Source organism: Carcharhinus amblyrhynchos, chromosome 14, assembly GCF_965287045.1.
Source record: "Carcharhinus amblyrhynchos chromosome 14, sCarAmb.v2.hapA, whole genome shotgun sequence".
NCBI classification, from domain to species: Eukaryota; Metazoa; Chordata; class Chondrichthyes; order Carcharhiniformes; family Carcharhinidae; genus Carcharhinus; species Carcharhinus amblyrhynchos.
The window spans coordinates 2317243-2339570 of NC_137337.1; the positions used below are offsets into that span (position 1 = coordinate 2317243).

Sequence of the window (22328 nt, forward strand, 5' to 3'; positions counted from 1 at the left end):
CGAAGGTAGAGCAGTTGATGTCGTATACATGGATTTTAGAAAGGCGTTTGGTAAGGTTCCCCATGGTCGGCTCATGAAGAAGATAAGGAGGTGTGGGATAGAGGGAAATTTGGCTGATTGGATAAGTAACTGGCTGTATCATAGAAGACAGAGGGTGGTGGTGGAGGGAAAATTTTCAGACTGGAGGCCAGTTACCAGCGGTGTACCACAGGGGTCAGTGCTGGGTCCTCTGCTATTTGTGATTTTTATCAATGACTTGGAAGAGGGGGCTGAAGGGTGGGTTAGTAAATTTGCTGACAACACCAAGATTGGTGCAGTAGTGGATGAGGTGGAGGGCTCTTGTAGGTTGCAAAGAGACATTGATAGGATGCAGAACTGGGCCGAAAAACGGCAGATGGAATTTAACCCTGATAAGTGCCGATTGTAGCCTTGATTGATTCAACAGGCAACTGGAATTCCTGCCATCAGGAATGGGGCAGGTAAATCCCCCCCACAGTGTGAACAGTAAGACACTCACTGAATTGGCAAGTTTCACAGAAACACTCGGTGCTCACGGGGGTCAGAGCGGGAATTAATATTGAAAAACAGGGAGAAACTTTGAACAATTATTTGCATCTGTCTTCACTGTGGGAGCAGGCTGGGAATAATGAAGAATCGGGAGGAGAAGGAGAGGGAGGAACCCGGAACGGTCAGCGTGACAAGAGCTACACCTCTGGGAATATTCACAGGACTACAAGCTGACAAATCTCCTGGAACAGGCAGCCTGCATCCCGACTGCAGGAATTTCCAGATTGTGGGAAGGATCCAGCGGATTGGAAAACTGCAAACGGAACTCCTTCAATGAAAGAATTACGGAGATAGAAAGCAGGAAACCGGTGAGTTTGAGAGATTCAACAGGCAACTTCAGAACAGAACTGGATAAATATTTAAAACTGCAACAACCTGGGGAAACAGGAGGGAAACGGAGCAACTGGAAGAGCCAGCACAGATTTACTCAGCTTAGTCACTATGGACGGTGCAGAAATAAAGGAAATAAAGGACATACTCGACGAAGGAGCGGCGCTCCAAAAGCTAGTGGCTTTTGTTGAAGTCCTGTTGGACTTTAACCTGGTGTTGTGAGACTTCTTACAGAAATAAAGGCACAGAGAGAGATAGAGAGAGGCAGAGAGAGATAGAGAGAGACACAGAGACAGAGAGAGGGGCATAAAGAGAAAGAGATAGGCAGAGAGAGAGAAAGGCACAGAGAGATAGAAAGAGGCACAGAGGGATAGTGAGAGGCAGAGAGAGACATAGAGATAGAAAGAAAGGAGCAGAGAGAGCGATAGAGGCACAGAGAGATAGAGAGAGGCAGAGAGAGAGAGAGAGAGAGGCACAGAGAAGTAGATATGCAGACACCAAAGAGACAGAGTGAGATGGAAGTTGACAGAGATATTGAGATCAGAGTAAGATTGAGGATCTGGTACCTTGCGTGCCGGATGTGGGATAGCAGCATCAGGAGATGTGCCAGACGCGTGGCTTGCTGCTGAGCTGGGATTCCACTCTTAGACATACACCAGATCAAGGTGTCCGTGATTGTATCCAGAATCTTGTGGAGTTTCTCCCTGTTCTCATGTTCCTCAGTGACTCCAGAATGAGGGAACATACCTGTGCAAAGGAAGATGCAAATGGAAGCTCAGTACGATGAGGCTCCACATTACAGACCACACTCATAAAGAGCCAAGTAACTGGGTCAACAAGTTCCACCAGTTCCAAGTGAATGAGGGGCTGACACTGCTACCCTCAGGCCTCATCACAAGCCCAGCAATGTCTGAACACAATCTACTCTGACATCCCATCCTGCTGAATAGGCTGAGAAAATTCACTCTCTAACCAATAAAAATATCCCCATTTCATTAATTAGCACTGACCAGAGACCCAGTGAGAGTCAGCACCTTCAGGAGAGGAGGGGGACCCTGTACCCCAGTGAGAGTCAGCACCTTCAGGAGGGGAGGGGGTCCCCGTACCCCAGTGAGAGTCAGCACCTTCAGGAGAGGAGGGGGACCCTGTACCCCAGTGAGAGTCAGCACCTTCAGGAGAGGAGGGGGACCCTGTACCCCAGTGAGAGTCAGCACCTTCAGGAGAGGAGGGAGATCCTGTACCCCAGTGAGAGTCAGCACCTTCAGGAGAGGAGGGGAACCCTGTACCCCAGTGAGAGTCAGCACCTTCAGGAGAGGAGGGGGACCCTGTACCCCAGTGAGAGTCAGCACCTTCAGGAGAGGAGGGGGACCCTGTACCCCAGTGAGAGTCAGCACCTTCAGGAGAGGAGGGGGACCCTGTACCCCAGTGAGAGTCAGCACCTTCAGGAGAGGAGGGGGACCCCGTACCCCAGTGAGAGTCAGCACCTTCAGGAGAGGAGGGGGACCCCGTACCCCAGTGAGAGTCGGCACCTTCAGGAGAGGAGGGGGACCCCGTACCCCAGTGAGAGTCGGCACCTTCAGGAGAGGAGGGGGACCCCGTACCCCAGTGAGAGTCGGCACCTTCAGGAGAGGAGGGAGACCCCGTACCCCAGTGAGAGTCGGCACCTTCAGGAGAGGAGGGGGACCCTGTACCCCAGTGAGAGTCGGCACCTTCAGGAGAGGAGGGGGACCCTGTACCCCAGTGAGAGTCAGCACCTTCAGGAGAGGAGGGGACCCCCGTACCCCAGTGAGAGTCAGCACCTTCAGGAGAGGAGGGGGACCCTGTACCCCAGTGAGAGTCAGCACCTTCAGGAGAGGAGGGGGACCCTGTACCCCAGTGAGAGTCAGCACCTTCAGGAGAGGAGGGGACCCTGTACCCCAGTGAGAGTCAACACCTTCAGGAGAGGAGGGGGACCCTGTACCCCAGTGAGAGTCAGCACCTTCAGGAGAGGAGGGGACCCTGTACCCCAGTGAGAGTCAGCACCTTCAGGAGAGGAGGGGACCCTGTACCCCAGTGAGAGTCAACACCTTCAGGAGAGGAGGGGGACCCTGTACCCCAGTGAGAGTCAACACCTTCAGGAGAGGAGGGGGACCCTGTACCCCAGTGAGAGTCAGCACCTTCAGGAGAGGAGGGAGACCCTGTACCCCAGTGAGAGTCAGCACCTTCAGGAGAGGAGGGGGTCCCCGTACCCCAGTGAGAGTCAGCACCTTCAGGAGAGGAGGGGACCCTGTACCCCAGTGAGAGTCAGCACCTTCAGGAGAGGAGGGGACCCTGTACCCCAGTGAGAGTCAGCACCTTCAGGAGAGGAGGGGACCCTGTACCCCAGTGAGAGTCAGCACCTTCAGGAGGGGAGGGGGACCCTGTACCCCAGTGAGAGTCAGCACCTTCAGGAGAGGAGGGGGTCCCCGTACCCCAGTGAGAGTCAGCACCTTCAGGAGAGGAGGGGGACCCTGTACCCCAGTGAGAGTCGGCACCTTCAGGAGAGGAGGGGAACCCTGTACCCCAGTGAGAGTCAGCACCTTCAGGAGAGGAGGGGGACCCCGTACCCCAGTGAGAGTCAGCACCTTCAGGAGAGGAGGGGGACCCCGTACCCCAGTGAGAGTCAGCATCTTCAGGAGAGGAGGGGGTCCCCGTACCCCAGTGAGAGTCAGCACCTTCAGGAGAGGAGGGGGACCCTGTACCCCAGTGAGAGTCAGCACCTTCAGGAGAGGAGGGGGACCCCGTACCCCAGTGAGAGTCAGCACCTTCAGGAGAGGAGGGCGACCCTGTACCCCAGTGAGAGTCAGCGCCTTCAGGAGAGGAGGGGGTCCCTGTACCCCAGTGAGAGTCAGCACCTTCAGGAGAAAAAGAAAATGGAAAGGGATACTCTGAAAATTATCGGTTGTGACGAATCACGAAACATCTGTTTTGTTTCAGTTGGAAAGATGTCTGCTCTAGTTTAATTACTGGGGGAAGCTGAGTTGGACTCGGCAAGACAGGACCCTGTTCACTTTAATTAGATATTGGGAGAACATCAATCACTCCCCCTCGGCCTGCGCTCCTCTGCTTATCATTGTTCTGATCCAACTCTGAGTTTGTGAGTGGTCTGTGTGGGGTTGGGAGGGGGAGCTGGGTCTCGACAGGAAGGCACCAGCTTGACCGCTAGACAGAAGGATTCGACAAGCAACTTGGACAGACACACAGACAATGGACAGCACAGAAAGAGCCCGTATGGCCCAGTTACTCCGATCGCACACAAATATCCCCAGAATTATAATTGTACACAGTTTTTATCCCAACAACAGGCTCCCCAACCTGCACCCATCATCCACTGCTCAGATATCATTACAGGATAATCAATTATAATGGCAGCCACATCTGGATTATTGTGTGCAGTTTTGGTCTCCTTATCTGAGGAAGCATGCCCTTGCTATAGAGGGAGCACAGCGAAGGTTTACCAGACTGATTCCTGGGATGGCAGGTCTGTCATATGAGGAGAGACAAAGTCGGTTAGGATTATATTCACTGGAATTTAGAGGAGTGAGAGGGGATCTGATAGAAACTTATAAAATTCTAACAGGGTTAGACAGGGTAGATTCAGAAAGAATGTTCCCAATGGTGGGGGAGTCCAGAACTAGGGATCAGAGTTTTGAGGATAAGGGGTAAACCTTTTAGAACTGAGGTGAGGAGAAATTTCTTCACCCAGAGGGTGGTGAATGTGTGGAATTCACTCCCACAGAAAGTAGCTGAGGACAAAACATTGTCTGATTTCAAGAAGAAATTGGGGCTAAAGGGATCGAGGGATATGGGAGGGGGTGGGGGGGAATCAGGATATTGAATTCAATGATCAGCCAGGATCACAATGAATGGTGGAACAGGATGGAAGGGCCGAATGGCCTCCTCCTGCTTCTAGTTTCGATGTATCTAATACCCAAGGTCTACAGCACCATGGTACTCACTAACCTCCTGTCTGCCTGTGAAATGTGGACTGTGTATCGAAGGCATTCAAGACAGCTCAATCATTTCCACATGACTTGTCTTCGCAGAATATTATGCATCAAATGGCAAGACAAAGTATCAGCCACTGAAGTTCTCGCTAGAGCAAGTCTACCATCAGTCCACACACTGCTGATGAGAGCACAGACCTGGTGGGCAGGGCAGGTCATGTCATCCGTGTGCCAGATGAGTGCATACCCAAGCAGCCCCTTTCTGGGGAACTCTCTGCTGGAAGACGTTCGCATGGAGGGCAGAAGAAACATTACAGAGACACACTCAAAGCCTCCCTGAAGTCGCTTGACATAGACACGGCCACCTGGGAAATGCTGGCACAAAACTGCCCTTCCTGGCGTTGCCTCATCCACAAAGGCTGTCAAGCTCACAAAGCAAGGTGCAATGCTGAAGCACAACTTAAGCGTGAGCTGTGTAAGTCCAGAGCTACCAGCGCAACAACTACAGGGCCTACACAAGTCTGTCCAATATGTGCCAGGACATCCCGTGCCTGAATTGACCTGATCAGTCATCTTCGGACACACCGCATCCAGCCTCAAAATGACTAATGGTGTCAAAGAACAAAGAACAAGACAGCCCGGGAAACAGGCCCTTCGGCCCAACGAGCCCGTGCTGCCATTTTAACATTGTGCTTCTCCTCTTCCACCCTTGGCCCATGTCCATGCTTGTGGCACCCACGTTGGAAACCAGATTAAGGGGAGAATAATTTAGGGACAATTTGTTACACCAATCAGCCTAAGAGCACATCTTTGGGGTGTGGGAGGAAACCGGAGCACCCGGAGAAAACCCACGCAGACACAGGGAGAACGCACAAACTCCCACAGACACTGGCCCAAATCCATGTATCTGCACGGCTAGCAGTGATAGTCACTGAGCTGTCGTGGTGCCCATGTGTGGAGGTCCTCATTGACAACGAGGGATGAACAACTTATCAAATACCAACAACCTTCTGCAGTCTGGAACCTACTGCATTGTTTGGTGCTGAGCTCTGTATTGTGAGAGGGAGAGGCAATATCCTGAGTGTTTATTGTGAAACACAGAGAAATGTTGTGGTTGTTGTGAAATTATGTTGAAGGATTGAGACAGACCTGTTACACACAGTGCCAAAATGTTCCTGATGCAGCAATTAGTCCCAGAGATGTCTGGGCAAATTCTTGTTAATTAGTCATCCCCAGGTACACCACTCCCTCATCGCCCCAATGACTTTCATTCAGAATTCATATCAGGCTATGGGGAGAATGAGGAAGCTCTTTTGTATCTCATTTGTGCTGTAGCAGAAACACTAGAGGGAGCTTTACTCTGTATCTAACCCCGTGCTGTACCTGTCCTGGGAGTGTTTGATGGGGGGACAGTGTAGAGGGAGCTTTACTCTGTATCTAACCCCGTGCTGTCCCTGTCCTGGGAGTGTTTGATGGGAACAGTGTAGAGGGAGCTTTACTCTGTATCTAACCCCGTGCTGTACCTGTCCTGGGAGTGTTTGATGGGGACAGTATAGAGGGAGCTTTACTCTGTGTCAAACCCCGTGCTGTACCTGTCCTGGGAGTGTTTGATGGGGGGACAGTGTAGAGGGAGCTTTACTCTGTATCTAACCCCGTGCTGTACCTGTCCTGGGAGTGTTTGATGGGGGGACAGTGTAGAGGGAGCTTTACTCTGTATCTAACCCCGTGCTGTACCTGTCCTGGGAGTGTTTGATGGGGACAGTGTAGAGGGAGCTTTACTCTGTATCTAACTCCGTGCTGTACCTGTCCTGGGAGTGTTTGATGGGGGACAGTGTAGAGGGAGCTTTACTCTGTATCTAACCCCGTGCTGTACCTGTCCTGGGAGTGTTTGATGGGGGGCCAGTGTAGAGGGAGCTTTACTCTGTATCTAACCCCGTGCTGTACCTGTCCTGGGAGTGTTTGATGGGGACAGTGTAGAGGGAGCTTTACTCTGTATCTAACCCCGTGCTGTACCTGTCCTGGGAGTGTTTGATGGGGACAGTGTAGAGGGAGCTTTACTCTGTATCTAACCCCGTGCTGTACCTGTCCTGGGAGTGTTTGATGGGGGGACAGTGTAGAGGGAGCTTTACTCTGTATCTAACCCCGTGCTGTACCTGTCCTGGGAGTGTTTGATGGGGGGACAGTGTAGAGGGAGCTTTACTCTGTATCTAACCCCGTGCTGTACCTGTCCTGGGAGTGTTTGATGGGGGGACAGTGTAGAGGGAGCTTTACTCTGTATCTAACCCCGTGCTGTACCTGTCCTGGGAGTGTTTGATGGGGGGACAGTGTAGAGGGAGCTTTACTCTGTATCTAACCCCGTGCTGTACCTGTCCTGGGAGTGTTTGATGTGGACAGTGTAGAGGGAGCTTTACTCTGTAACTAACCCCGTGCTGTACCTGTCCTGGGAGTGTTTGATGTGGGGACAGTGTAGAGGGAGCTTTACTCTGTATCTAACCCCGTGCTGTACCTGTCCTGGGAGTGTTTGATGGGGACAGTGTAGAGGGAGCTTTACTCTGTATCTAACTCCGTGCTGTACCTGTCCTGGGAGTGTTTGATGGGGGGACAGTGTAGAGGGAGCTTTACTCTGTATCTAATCCCGTGCTGTACCTGTCCTGGGAGTGTTTGATGGGGGGACAGTGTAGAGGGAGCTTTACTCTGTATCTAACCCCGTGCTGTACCTGTCCTGGGAGTGTTTGATGGGGACAGTGTAGAGGGAGCTTTACTCTGTATCTAACCCCGTGCTGTACCTGTCCTGGGAGTGTTTGATGGGGGGACAGTGTAGAGGGAGCTTTACTCTGTATCTAATCCCGTGCTGTACCTGTCCTGGGAGTGTTTGATGGGGGGACAGTGTAGAGGGAGCTTTACTCTGTATCTAACCCCGTGCTGTACCTGTCCTGGGACTGTTTGATGGGGACAGTGTAGATAGAGTTTTACTCTGTATCTAATCCATAGGGATTTGGGGGTAGGCCTGGGTGGGATTGTAGTCGGTGCAGACTCAATGGGCCAAGTGGCCTCGTTCTGCGCTGTAGGGTTTTTATGATTCTATGCTGTCCCTGTCCTGGGAGGTTTGCAGGGAAGAGTGAGGATGAATTTGATAGTTTCTATTCAGTTTCAGCAGTCTGACTGATGTCACAATGTCTCATCCAGAAAGTGTTTGGCTTGTGTACAGAGTGATCTAAAGTTAAGTGCAGTCAGTTTGGGTGGATGGTTCCAAGCATAACATAGGTTATTAAAATTAAATAACTGCATTGTAATTTAATATATTGTTTTAAAAGATCATTTTAGACAGTTTTATTATGGCTATTTTCACTGTAATTATAAACAGTCGTGCAGCAGATACATGGTCTGACTTTGGGCTTGATTACAGCAACCCATCCCTCACTGCTGCCTCTGTCCTCACTCAGGGATCACACGGAGCGCAGGATCCCTCACTCAGGGATCACACGGAGCGCAGGGTCCCTCACTCAGGGATCACACGGAGCGCAGGGTCCCTCACTCAGGGATCACACGGAGCGCAGGGTCCCTCACTCAGGGATCACACGGAGCGCAGGATCCCTCACTCAGGGATCACACGGAGCGCAGGATCCCTCACTCAGGGATCACACGGAGCGCAGGGTCCCTCACTGAACTGAATGGTCTTGTTAGTGACAGACAGCTTGGTTTTGTATATGGGGAGGTCATGTCTCACTAATTTAATTGAGTTTTTTGAGGAGGTGACAAAAATGATTGATGAGGGAAGGGCCGTGGATGTTGTCTACACAGACTTTAGTAAAGCATTTGATAAGGTCCCTCATAGCAGGCTGGTGCAAAAGATTAAATCAGGTGGGATCAGGGGTGAACTAACTAGATGGATTCAGAACTGGCTCGGCCATAGAAGACAGAGGGTGGTGGTGGAAGGGTGATTTTCTGAATAGAGATTTGTAACTAGTGGTGTTCCGCAGAGATCACTGCTGGGGTCTCTGCTGGTTGTAACACAGTAAGAAGTCTCACAACATCAGGTTAAAGTCCAACGGGTTTATTTGGCAGCAAAAGCCACAGGCTTTCGGAGTCTCAAGCTCCTTGATCAGGTGAGTGAGGAGTTCTGTTCACAAACAGGGTATATACAGACACAAACTCAATTTACAAGATAATGGTGGGAATGCGAGTCTTTACAGGTAATCAAATCTTAAAGGTACAGACAATGTGAGTGGAGAGAGCGTTAAGCACAGGTTAAAGAGATGTGTATTGTCTCCAGCTAAGTCATTTGTAATATATATAAATGACTCAGAAGAAAATGTAGCTGGTCTGATTAGCAAGTTTGTGGATGATACTAAAATTACTGGATTTGCGGATAATGATGAAGATTGTCGGAGAATACAGCAGGGGATAGATTGGCTGGAAAATTGGGCAGAGAAATGGCAGATGGAATTTAATCCGGACAGATACGAGGTGATGCATTTTGGTAGATCCAATACAGGTGGGAGCTATAAAATAAATGGCAGAACCATCAGGAGCATTGATACACAGAGAGATCCGGGAGAACAGGACCACAGATCCTTAAAGATAGCAGCACAGGTGGAAAAGGTGGTGAAGAAGGCATGTGGCATGCTTGACTTCATCAGACAGAGTATCAAGTATAAAAGTTGGCAAATTATGTTAGTTATATAAAACATTGGTGAGGTCACATTTGGAATCCTGTGTCCAATTCTGGTCTCCACACTAACAGAAGGACGTAGCGGCTTTGGAGAGAGTACAGAAAAGGTTTACCAGGATGTTACCTGGTATGGAGGGTATTAGCTATGAGGACAGAATGAATAAGCTGGGATTGTTCTCTCTGGAAAGACAGAGGCCGAGGGGTGACCTAATAGGAGTTTATAAAATTATGAGGGGTGTGGATAGGGTGAACAGTTGGAAGCTTTTTCCCAGGGGCAGAAATGACAATTACAAGGGGCACAAGTTCAAGATAAGGAGGGAAAGGTTCAGTGGAGACGTGCGGGGCAAGTTTTTTACACTGAGGGTGGTGGGGGCACTGCCAAGTGAGGTGGTTGAGGCAGTTATGTTAGCTACATTTAAAACTTACCTTGATAGGCACATGGACAAACGGGGAATAGAAGAACATAAGCGGTTGGTCTCGAAGGGACAACGTGATTGGCTTAGTGGGCCAAAGGGTCCCCAACTCCAAATCATCTATGTAAATTGTAAACAATTGTGGTCCCAACACTGATCCCTGAGGCACACCACTAGTGACTGATCACCAACCAGAAGAACACCCATTTCTCCCCACTCTTTCCTTTCTGTTAGTTAACCAATCCTCTATCCATGCTATTACCCATAACACCATGCACCTTTATCTTATGTAGCAGTCTTTGGTGTGGCACCTTGTCAAATGCCTTCTGGAAATCCAGATATACCACATCCACAGGTTCCCCATTGTCCACTGCGGATGTAATGTTCTCAAAGAATTCTCCCAAATTAGTCAAACATGACTGCCCTTCATGAACCCATGCTGCATCTTACCAATGGGACTATTTATATCTAGATGTCTCACTATTTCTTCCTTGATGATAGATTCAAGCATTTTCTGTCTACAGAAGTTAAGTGGCCTATAGTTACCTGCCTTTTGTCTACCTCCTTTTTTAAACAGTGGCGTCACATTTCCTGTTTTCCAATCTGCGGGAACCACCCCAGAGTCCAGCAAATTTTGGTAAATTACCACTAGTGCATTTGCTATTCCTCCCGCCATCTCTTTTATTACCTTGGGATGCATTCCATCAGGACCAGGAGACTTGTCTACCTTTAGCCCCCCATTAGTTGCCCAACGCTACCTCTTTCATGATAATGATAGTTTCTAGGTTCTCACCTGCCATATAAGAACATAAGAAATAGGAGCAGGAGTAGGCCATCTAGCCCTTCGAGCCTGCCCTGCCATTCAATAAGATCATGGCTGATCTGTCGTGGCTCAGTTCCACATTCCCGCCCTCTCCCCATAACCCTTAATCCCCTTGCCTATCAAAAACCTAGCTACCTGCGTCTTAAATATATTTAGCGAGGCAGCCTCCACCACTTCAACGGGCAGAGAATTCCAGAGATTCACCACCCTTTGAGTGAAGAAGTTCCTCCTCAACCGTTCTAAACCGCCTCCCCTTTATCTTGAGGCTGTGCCCTCTAGTCCTACTGTCCTTTCTGAGCGGGAAGAGTCTCTCCACCTCTATCCTATCCATCCCATTCATCATCTTATACGTCTCAATGAGATCTCCCCTCATTCTTCTAAACTCTAACGAGTACAAGCCTAGTTTATTCAGCCTCTCCTCATAGTTCAACCCCCTCAACTCCGGCATCAGCCTAGTAAACCTCCTCTGCACTCCCTCCAAGGCCAAAATATCCTTGCATAAGTGCGGCGACCAAAACTGCACATAGTACTCCAGCTGCGGCCTCACCAATGCCCTATACAGCCGCAGCAAGACCTCCCTACTTTTATATTCAATCCCCCTCGCGATGAAGGCCAGCATCCCATTCGCCTTCCTGACCACCTGCTGCACCTGCAGGCTGGGTTTTTGCGACTCATGCACAAGGACCCCGAGGTCCCTCTGCACCATCGCCTGCTGCAGTTTTTCGCCCCGTAAGTAATAGTCCTTCCTACCATTCTTCCTACCAAAGTGGATAACTTCACACTTGCCAACATTGAATACCATTTGCCATTTCCTGGCCCATTCGCCCAGCCTATCTAGATCCTTCTGCAGACTCTCCCCACCCTCCGCACAATTTGCCTTTCCACCAATCTTGGTGTCATCAGCAAATTTCGACACCCTGCACTCGGTTCCCTCCTCCAGATCATCTATATAAATGGTAAAAAGCTGAGGCCCCAGCACCGACCCCTGGGGCACTCCACTAGTCACCAACCGCCAATCCGAATAGCACCCATTGACCCCCCCATATCCTTCCTGTCATCAATTTTTGGCATGTTATTTGTGTCTTCCACTGTGAAGACCGACACAAAATACCTGTTCAATGCTTCAGCCATTTCCTCATTTCCAGTTATTACATCCCCCTTCTCGTCCTCTAATGGATCAATGTTTACTTTAGCCATTCTTTTACATTTTATATATTTGTAGAAACTTTTGCTATCTGCTTTTACATTCTGAGTAAGTTTACTCTCATAATCCATCTTATTTTTCTTTATAGCTTTTTTTCTGGTTTTCTGTTGACTTTCAAAGTTTTCCCAATCCTCCAGTTTCCCAGTGATCTTTGCCACTTTGTATGGATTTTCTTTCAGTTTGATACCTTTCTGGTAGTGTGGTGACCAGAATTGGACCCAGCATTTCAATTGTGGCCTAACCAACATTTTATATAACTGCAGCATAATTTGTCAACTTTAATACTCAATGTCCCATCCACTGGGAATGATCGATGGGAGACAGTGTAGAGGGAGCTTTACTCTGTATCTAACCCCGTGCTGTACCTGTCCTGGGAGTGTTTGATGGGGACAGTGTAGAGGGAGCTTTACTCTGTATCTAACCCCGTGCTGTACCTGTCCTGGGAGTGTTTGATGGGGGACAGTGTAGAGGGGGCTTTACTCTGTATCTAACCCCGTGCCGTACCTGTCCTGAGAGTGTTTGATGGGGGACAGTGTAGAGGGAGCTTTACTCTGTATCTAACCCCGTGCTGTACCTGTCCTGGGAGTGTTTGATGGGGGACAGTGTAGAGGGAGCTTTACTCTGTATCTAACCCCGTGCTGTACCTGTCCTGGGAGTGTTTGATGGCGACAGTGTAGAGGGAGCTTTACTCTGTATCTAACCCCGTGCTGTACCTGTCCTGGGAGTGTTTGATGGGGGACAGTGTAGAGGGGGCTTTACTCTGTATCTAACCCCGTGCCGTACCTGTCCTGAGAGTGTTTGATGGGGGACAGTGTAGAGGGAGCTTTACTCTGTATCTAACCCCGTGCTGTACCTGTCCTGGGAGTGTTTGATGGGGGACAGTGTAGAGGGAGCTTTACTCTGTATCTAACCCCGTGCTGTACCTGTCCTGGGAGTGTTTGATGGGGACAGTGTAGAGGGAGATTTACTCTGTATCTAACCCCGTGCTGTACCTGTCCTGGGAGTGTTTGATGGGGGGGACAGTGTAGAGGGAGCTTTACTCTGTGTTTAACCCCGTGCTGTACCTGTCCTGGGAGTGTTTGATGGGGGGACAGTGTAGAGGGAGCTTTACTCTGTATCTAACCCCGTGCTGTACCTGTCCTGGGAGTGTTTGATGGGGGACAGTGTAGAGGGAGCTTTACTCTGTATCTAACCCCGTGCTGTACCTGTCCTGGGAGTGTTTGATGGGGGACAGTGTAGAGGGAGCTTTACTCTGTATTTAACCCCGTGCTGTTACTCGCTGCAGTATTCCCAGCCTCTGACCTGCTCTTGTAGCCATTGTGTTTATGTGGTGAGTCCAGTTGAGTTTCTGGTCAATGGTAACCCCAAGGATGTAGACAGTGGGGGATTCAATGATGGTAACACCATTGAATGTCATGGGGCGGGGGTTGGAGTGTATCTTATTGGTGATGGTTGTTGCCTGGCATTTGTGTGGCGTGAATGTTACTTGCCACGTGTCAGCCTAAGCCTGGATATTGTCCACATTTTGTTGCATTTGGACATGGACTGCTTCAATATCTGAGGAGTCGCAAATGGTGCTGAACATTGTGCAATCGTCGGCGAACGTCCCCGCTTCTGACCTTATGGAGGGAAGGTCATTGATGAAGCAGCTGAAGTTTGTTGGGCCGAGAACACTACCCCAAGGGACTCCGAGCAGATTATTGCTGAGAAGGTGCTGCTTGATAGCGCTGTCGATCACTTTACTGATGATCGAGAGTAGACTGATTGAGTGGTAATTGGCCAGGTTAGATCTGTCCTGTTTTAAGTGGCTTGATTGCCGCACTGTCAGAGGGTCAGTGCTGAGGGAGTGCCGCACTGTCAGAGGGTCAGTGCTGAGGGAGTGCCGCACTGTCAGAGGGTCAGTGCTGAGGGAGTGCCGCACTGTCAGAGGGTCAGTGCTGAGGGAGTGCCGCACTGTCAGAGGGTCAGTGCTGAGGGAGTGCCGCACTGTCAGAGGGTCAGTATTGAGGAGTGCTGCACTGAGGCGATGAAGTGAAATTGAAATGCTGTAGGATATACCTCCTCTCTCTTTTTAGGTTTCCAGGTCGCCAACAACCTGTCCTGGATCCCCCTGTGCCAACACTATAATTAAGAAAGCCCACCGACACTCTACTTTCTCAGAAGACTAAGGAAATTTGGCATGTCCGCTATGACTCTCTCCAACTTTTACAGATGCACCATAGAAAGCATTCTTTCTGGTTGTATCACAGCTTGGTATGGGCTCCTGTGCTGCCCGAGACCACAAGAAACCACAAAAGGTCGTGAATGAAGCCCAGTCCATCACACAAACCAGCCTCCCATCCATGGACTTTGTCTACACTTCCCGCTGCCTCGGCAAAGCAGCCAGTATAATTAAGGACCCCATGCACCCGGGACATTCTCTCTTCCACCTTCTTCCAACGGGAAAAAGATACAAAAGTCCGAGGTTACATACCAATCGACTCAAGAATAGCTTCTTCCCTCCTACTGTCAGACTTTTGAATGGACCTACCTCACATTAAGTTGATCTTTCTCTACACCCTAGCTATGACCAACATTCTGCACTCTCTCCTCTCCTTTCCTTCTCTCTGAACAGTATGCTTTGTCTGTATAGCGCACAAGAAACAATACTTTTCACTGTATATTAATAGATGTGGCAATAATAAATCAAATCAAATCAAATCAAAATCTCATCACTATTACAGGGGTGAGGAGCCAGGCTCACATCCCCAAGTCTATTCTGGTTGGGAGATTGGGAAATTTGGACCGTTCCACATTAATAAAATCATTTGCTATGAATTCATATTATTCAAAAATAGTTGGTTGTCACCCTGAACAAATTGCAACATGATCCCGAATTTGCTGAGTTGGGGCATTTCTGAGCCAATTCATTTCACTGTGATTGAGATTGTTGGCACAGAGGCTGTTTGTCTGACACAAACTCACAGCAAGAGGACAGAACCACTCGAGTGTACAATCTCCCTCCAGCGTTACAGAAAGAACCAGAGTGCTACTGACTCTTCAAGGCTGTCAGTCACACGAACAACGAGACTGAGATAAAGACAAGGTGACAGTGACTTCTGGCACTGAGCCGGTGCATGGTGTGGATGAAAGAGGATTGAATTAATCATTTCAAAAGCAAAATAAATTCAGCAGAGACTGAGATTGGAATTTGAACCAATAGAACACAGATTTAGATATTTCAATTTGACACCAGGGATCTAGTGGCTCCAATTTTGATTGGTTGATATAAGAGCCAATAGAGACAGACTCAGCTGCATGGAATCTAATCGAGGGGTTCGGGGTGGTTTATATATAGAATAACAGATACCCGGGAGTGAGTTACAGACTGGAATCTAATCGAGGGGTTCGGGGTGGTTTATATATAGAATAACAGATACCCGGGAGTGAGTTACAGACTGGAATCTAATCGAGGGGTTCGGGGTGGTTTATATACAGAATAACAGATACCCGGGAGTGAGTTACAGACTGGAATCTAATCGAGGGGTTCGGGGTGGTTTATATACAGAATAACAGATACCCGGGAGTGAGTTACAGACTGGAATCTAATCGAGGGGTTCGGGGTGGTTTATATACAGAATAACAGATACCCGGGAGTGAGTTACAGACTGGAATCTAATCGAGGGGTTCGGGGTGGTTTATATACAGAATAACAGATACCCGGGAGTGAGTTACAGACTGGAATCTAATCGAGGGGTTCGGGGTGGTTTATATACAGAATAACAGATACCCGGGAGTGAGTTACAGACTGGAGTCTAATCGAGGGGTTCGGGGTGGTTTATATACAGAATAACAGATACCCGGGAGTGAGTTACAGACTGGAATCTAATCGAGGGGTTCGGGGTGGTTTATATATAGAATAACAGATACCCGGGAGTGAGTTACAGACTGGAATCTAATCGAGGGGTTCGGGGTGGTTTATATATAGAATAACAGATACCCGGGAGTGAGTTACAGACTGGAATCTAATCGAGGGGTTCGGGGTGGTTTACATATAGAATAACAGATACCCGGGAGTGAGTTACAGACTGGAATCTAATCGAGGGGTTCGGGGTGGTTTACATATAGAATAACAGATACCCGGGAGCGAGTTACAGACTGGAATCTAATCGAGGGGTTCGGGATGGTTTCTATACAGAATAACAGATACCCGGGAGTGAGTTACAGACTGGAATCTAATCGAGGGGTTCGGGGTGGTTTACATATAGAATAACAGATACCCGGGAGTGAGTTACAGACTGGAATCTAATCGAGGGGTTCGGGGTGGTTTATATATAGAATAACAGATACCCGGGAGTGAGTTACAGACTGGAATCTAATCGAGGGGTTCGGGGTGGTTTATATATAGAATAACAGATACCCAGGAGTGAGTTACAGCCATTGTGCTGCCCCTGCTAACCGCTCTGTCACTCTGTCGCTGTGCTGCCATTTCCATTCTCCATCCAGCTCCCACTCTGGTCTCTGTGTCCTTGCTGCTGGGAGGTGCAATGAGGTCAAATGAAATCAAGAAACAAACTCCCCAGAGGCACTTCAAAGCCTTCTAGATCTTTCAGATGGAGCCATTGGTGATGATGTTTACACTTCCTCAACACAAACCTTTTTATTTCTCCTGTAACCTTCTCATTTGTCTGACACCATTTTTATTTCCATCCAATCACAGACCTTTGCTGTTGATCTTTCCTCACACCTACACTCTGTCTCTGCTCCTGTTTCTAACCTGTTCCATCACCAACTGTTTCCGGTTCTGGTGGAAGGTCATCAAACTGAAACATTAACTCTGTTTCTCTCTCCACAGAGACTGTCAGACCTGCTGAGTATTTCCAGTGTTTTCACTCTGACATTATATCCCTCTATGGCTCTGGTTACTGGCCCTGCTGCTGTTGGGTCCACTTGCTCATTATTTACTCTGTTTTAGCATCTCCACCAAATCTCCCCCATTAGTCTTCTCAGCCTTAAGGAGAACAACCCCAGCTTAGAATCGCAGCATACCGGGATGGCACAGCGGGTTAGCACCGCTGCCTCACAGCGCCAGGGACCCGGGTTCGATTTGCAGCTCGGGTCACTGTCTGTGTGGAGTTTGCACATCCTCCCCATGTCTGCATGGGTTTCCTCTGAGTGCTCCAGTTTCCTCCCACAGTCAGAAAGACGTGTTGGTTAGGGTACATTGGCCATGCTAAATTCTCCCTCAAGTGCCGGAGTGTGGCAACTAGGGGAATTTCAGAGTTCCCAGTGTTAGTGTAAGCCTACTTGTGACTAATAAATAAACTTTAAACTTTTACTTTTAGAAACATAGAAAATAGGTGCAAAAGGAGGCCATTCAGCCCTTCCATTCTGCTCCACCATTCAATGTGATCATGGCTGAATATGCACTTTCAGTCTCCCACTCCCACTTTCTCTCCCTACCCCTTGATCCCTTTAGCTACAAGGGCCACGTCCAGCTCCTTCTTGAACATGCTTCTCCCTTCTCTTCCCATAACCGGAGCTCCTCATCCCTACCACTCTCTCGCCTGCCCACCCTTATCCTTCCTATCAAAAGATATTGTTTCACACTTCTGTGGATTAAATTTAATCAACTGCGCGTCTGCCCATCTCATCAGCCATAGGGCGCACTCTTACAGTCTGGAGCTAACTTCCTCGTAATTTACAATGTGCTCGAGTTTCACATTATCTGCAAACATTGAAATTATTCCCTGCAACCCTCCCCCAGAGACCCGAGCAAGAATATCGAATCTCCAGTTAGTTCAAGTGTTTTCTCTCTCTTGGTGAAATCCTTCTGACACATCACACAATAAATAATGTTACAAAAAAATGTGAAATTTACAGTCCTTTGGATTAGTGTTTCTAGAAGGCACTTAGATACCCCACTTAATCTGTCTCTTATCCTGGCCAACTTTAACCACAAACATATTCAAAAATCATCAATTTTCTAAGTGCTCCATTTTTCTACAAAGCTGCTTTTCGCTGCATTGTAAACCCATTAAAATAGCGCAACTGACAACTTTTCAGCAGATGTTAGGGCTTTTATTTAATGGGATCTTTGGAAAACAATTTGAATTTATGGTATATGCTTTGATGAGGCCAAGGAATCTGTTGAAACTTTTCCAACTTGTTTTTTTCAGCAGTGAAACACTGTTAGGGCGGGTCAGTGATGTTTCAGTTCACTGTCCAAGCTCGGGCCACTTGAAATGGATTAAGAGACAATTGATGTTATACTTCTGCTCTCTCTAACATTACCTGGCGTATCACTCCCAGGTAACCCTCCTATTCCCCACATTCCCAAATCCCACTTATTTACCACCTTTCTTCCACACATTAAAATTTACCAACAAGATTTCATTCAGTTTCTGTGAATAAACTGCTCCAGAAATCACAATCGCAGATAGCAACATTCCACAACCCAAACCCAGGCTGATACTCCTCATGCCCTGTCAGAGGGTCAGTGCTGAGGGAGTGCCGCACTGTCAGAGGGTCAGTGCTGAGGGAGTGCCGCACTGTCAGAGGGTCAGTGCTGAGGGAGTGCCGCACTGTCAGAGGGTCAGAGCTGAGGGAGTGCCGCACTGTCAGAGGGTCAGTGCTGAGGGAGTGCCGCACTGTCAGAGGGTCAGTGCTGAGGGAGTGCCGCACTGTCAGAGTGTCAGTGCTGAGGGAGTGCCGCACTGTCAGAGGGTCAGTGCTGAGGGAGTGCCGCACTGTCAGAGGGTCAGTGCTGAGGGAGTGCCGCACTGTCAGAGGGTCAGTGCTGAGGGAGTGCCGCACTGTCAGAGTGTCAGTGCTGAGGGAGTGCCGCACTGTCAGAGGGTCAGTGCTGAGGGAGTGCCGCACTGTCAGAGGGTCAGTGCTGAGGGAGTGCCGCACTGTCAGAGGGTCAGTGCTGAGGGAGCGCCGCACTGTCAGAGGGTCAGTGCTGAGGGAGTGCCGCACTGTCAGAGGGTCAGTGCTGAGGGAGTGCTGCACTGTCAGAGGGTCAGTGCTGAGGGAGCGCCGCACTGTCAGAGTGTCAGTGCTGAGGGAGTGCCGCACTGTCAGAGGGTCAGTGCTGAGGGAGTGCCGCACTGTCAGAGGGTCAGTGCTGAGGGAGTGCCGCACTGTCAGAGGGTCAGTGCTGAGGGAGTGCCGCACTGTCAGAGGGTCAGTGCTGAGGGAGTGCCGCACTGTCAGAGTGTCAGTGCTGAGGGAGTGCCGCACTGTCAGAGGGTCAGTGCTGAGGGAGTGCCGCACTGTCAGAGGGTCAGTGCTGAGGGAGTGCCGCACTGTCAGAGGGTCAGTGCTGAGGGAGTGCCGCACTGTCAGAGGGTCAGTGCTGAGGGAGCGCCGCACTGTCAGAGGGTCAGTGCTGAGGGAGCGCCACACTGTCAGAGGGTCAGTGCTGAGGGAGCGCCGCACTGTCAGAGGGTCAGTGCTGAGGGAGTGCCGCACTGTCAGAGGGTCAGTGCTGAGGGAGCGCCACACTGTCAGAGGGTCAGTGCTGAGGGAGCGCCGCACTGTCAGAGGGTCAGTGCTGAGGGAGTGCCGCACTGTCAGAGGGTCAGTGCTGAGGGAGCGCCGCACTGTCAGAGGGTCAGTGCTGAGGGAGCGCCGCACTGTCAGAGGGTCAGTGCTGAGGGAGTGCCGCACTGTCAGAGGGTCAGTGCTGAGGGAGTGCTGCACTGTCAGAAGGTCAGTGCTGAGGGAGTGCTGCACTGTCAGAGGGTCAGTGCTGAGGGAGTGCCGCACTGTCAGAGGGTCAGTGCTGAGGGAGTGCCGCACTGTCAGAGGGTCAGTGCTGAGGGAGTGCCACACTGCTGTAGATGCTGTCCTCTAGATAAAAGGTAACATTCAGGCCCTCTCTAGTGGTTTTCATAGCCACCATTGAAAGAAGAGCTCCAAAAGGGTTCAGCAAAGTATCCATACCAGGAATCATCCCTCAATAAACATCAGTTTAAAGAATTGATCTGGTCTTTATCACATTGCTGTTAATGGGATCTTGCTGCGGACAACATGCTGGACGTGGTTCTGACTACGCCTTGGAGTATTTCATTGGCTGCAAAACTCTCTGGGATGTCCTGAGGTTGTGACCATGTTCTAGAATTCACCTTTTCCTTCCTTTGGGTGCTGTGATTATTGAATGATGTATGTGTGGCTGGAATCTGACTGATTACCCTGCTGACTCAAAGCTCCTTTATCCACAGAATCATCCAGAGCCCAAGACTACCCCTTATAAAATGTTAACGATCTGAAATTTAAACTGTTGTTGGCTTCAGCCCAAAGTGCATATGGGAAGCATGAAGCTGTTTGTTGTTGGCAATGGCTCTTTCAAACACCCCACGGGGGAGGCTACAAGAAAATTGGTTTCAGCATTGAAACTTGGATTGGCTTCAGAAAGTGGGAACTGTGTTATTCTCCTCCAGCATGGAGGATGTCACTTCCCCAAGGGACTCTAATCAACAGCTCAGTGAGACAGTCCTCGCTGACCTTACCTCCCAGTTCACACAGCACAGACCATAAAAACACAAAGCTTTGTATTTATATAGCACCTTTCATGATCACCAGACATTTCAAAGAGACTTACAGTCAGTTAAAGACCCTTTGAGATGTCATCACTATTAAAATGGAGGAAACGCAACAGCCAATTTACTCACAGCAAGATCCCACAAATAACAATGTGACCATCACCTGATCATCTGTTTGTTGTGATTCTTGTTCAGGGATACATTCTGGTCAGGTTCCAGCAAGAGGAACATGTCCAGACTTTGTACCTTTCCTGAGTAAACAAACACGGCAAAATAACTGTGTTGTGTCTCAGCCAATCAGAGGCAACATGTCAACCTATCAATATCCCTTTTTCACATGCAGTATAAACAATTATTCCCTTTGAAATTTGGTATTCTGTCCTGATGAGTCCAAGATGAAAAGCTTCAACAGCATTTCCCTTTGTTCAGCAAGTTCTGATTTGCCAAATATCTACTGCTCCTTTTTGGTGATATATTCATGTTTCACTATTTTAATATAATCACAACAGCTTACATTGAAATCCAGCAATATTTTTTAACTCACCTTTTTTTGTTTTAAACTACATCTTAAAATCCTTTGCAATTGTACAGCTTCATGCCAGATTTTGTGAAAAGAGGTTTGAATGGAAATGTCAGAGCAAAATACATTACACAATAGGCTCAAATTGCATCAAACTCTCAGATTGCGCTCAAAGCGGAAACACTACCTCTGGCCTTTAGTCACCCAGGGAACTACAGCTACAGATCTCTCTCTTCCCCCCTTCACGGTTAAAAAGTCTCACAATCGCGTGATTCCAAATAAATCTGTTGGACTTTAACCTGGTATTGAGAGACTCCTTATTGTCTACCCCCCCCCACCCCGGTCCAACACCGACATCTCCACATCATGGTTTCCCTCCATGGGAAAGGGTTTTCTCTGCATCCGAACCCTCCCCCCTCTGAAGGCTTCCCATTGGTTATTTTCCTTTTCACCCGCCAGTCTTCGATTCCCCCCTGGGCCAGACCACTTCTAATTTCACTGATATCAACCTTCCCCCAGTGGAGGGTTTTCATGTTTGACTTTTCTTTCACCTTTTCCATAACTATTCTATTTTATGATCGGTATTACCTAAGTGCTCTCCTGCTGAAACATGCTGTTCCTGCGCCTCTCCATTCCCCAGAATTAGATGCAGCAATATGGCTGAATCAATAACCAAAAGAGAAAATGCTGGAAAATCTCAGCAGGTCTGGTAACATCTCTAAGGAGAGAAAAGAGCTGGTGTTTCGAGTCCAGACGACCCTTTGTCAAAGTTTTGGTCTCAAAACGTCAGCTCTTTTCTCTCCTTCCAGACACTGCCAGACCCGCTGAGATTTTCCAGCATTTTCTCTTTCGGTTTCAGGTTCCATCATCTGCAGTAATTTACTTTTATCAATTCTCCTCAGAAATGGTCTATCAAGTTGTACCAACCCACCAAGGAAACTATAATGAGAATGAAATTGGACAGACCACTAAACAGCAACCTAGACACCGGGCATGAACGTGACAGAAGGTAGTTGAGCGTACCAGTGTCTCGATATCGGGGATATCAGCCTGAGAGAGGACGCTGACATTGGTACGCCTTTCCTGCCAGTGGATTTGCAGGATTTTGCGGAGGCGACATTGCTGATATCTCTCCAGGGATTTGAGGTGTCTGCTGTACATTGTCCATGTTTCTGATGGATACGGGAGGGCGGAGACCATGGCTCCTCTATAGACCATGAGCTGGGTTGAGATCTCGGGCTTTGAACACTCTGTTTCTCGGGTGTTTGAAGACTGCCCGGCAGTTAATGCTGGATTTCATTGTCAA

General features: G+C 48.9%; 1 protein-coding gene across 2 annotated transcripts in view; it reads right to left on the reverse strand.

Moving 5' to 3' along the window:
- Window positions 1–22328, reverse strand: part of LOC145352384 (estrogen receptor beta-like) — a 157650-nt gene that overhangs the window by 4454 nt on the left and 130868 nt on the right. For both annotated transcript variants that reach the window (XM_080202164.1, XM_080202165.1), the window contains exon 8: window positions 1464–1644. In XM_080202164.1, the coding sequence (XP_080058290.1) occupies window positions 1464–1644 (181 nt within the window). The remainder of the gene's footprint in view (window positions 1–1463; window positions 1645–22328) is intronic.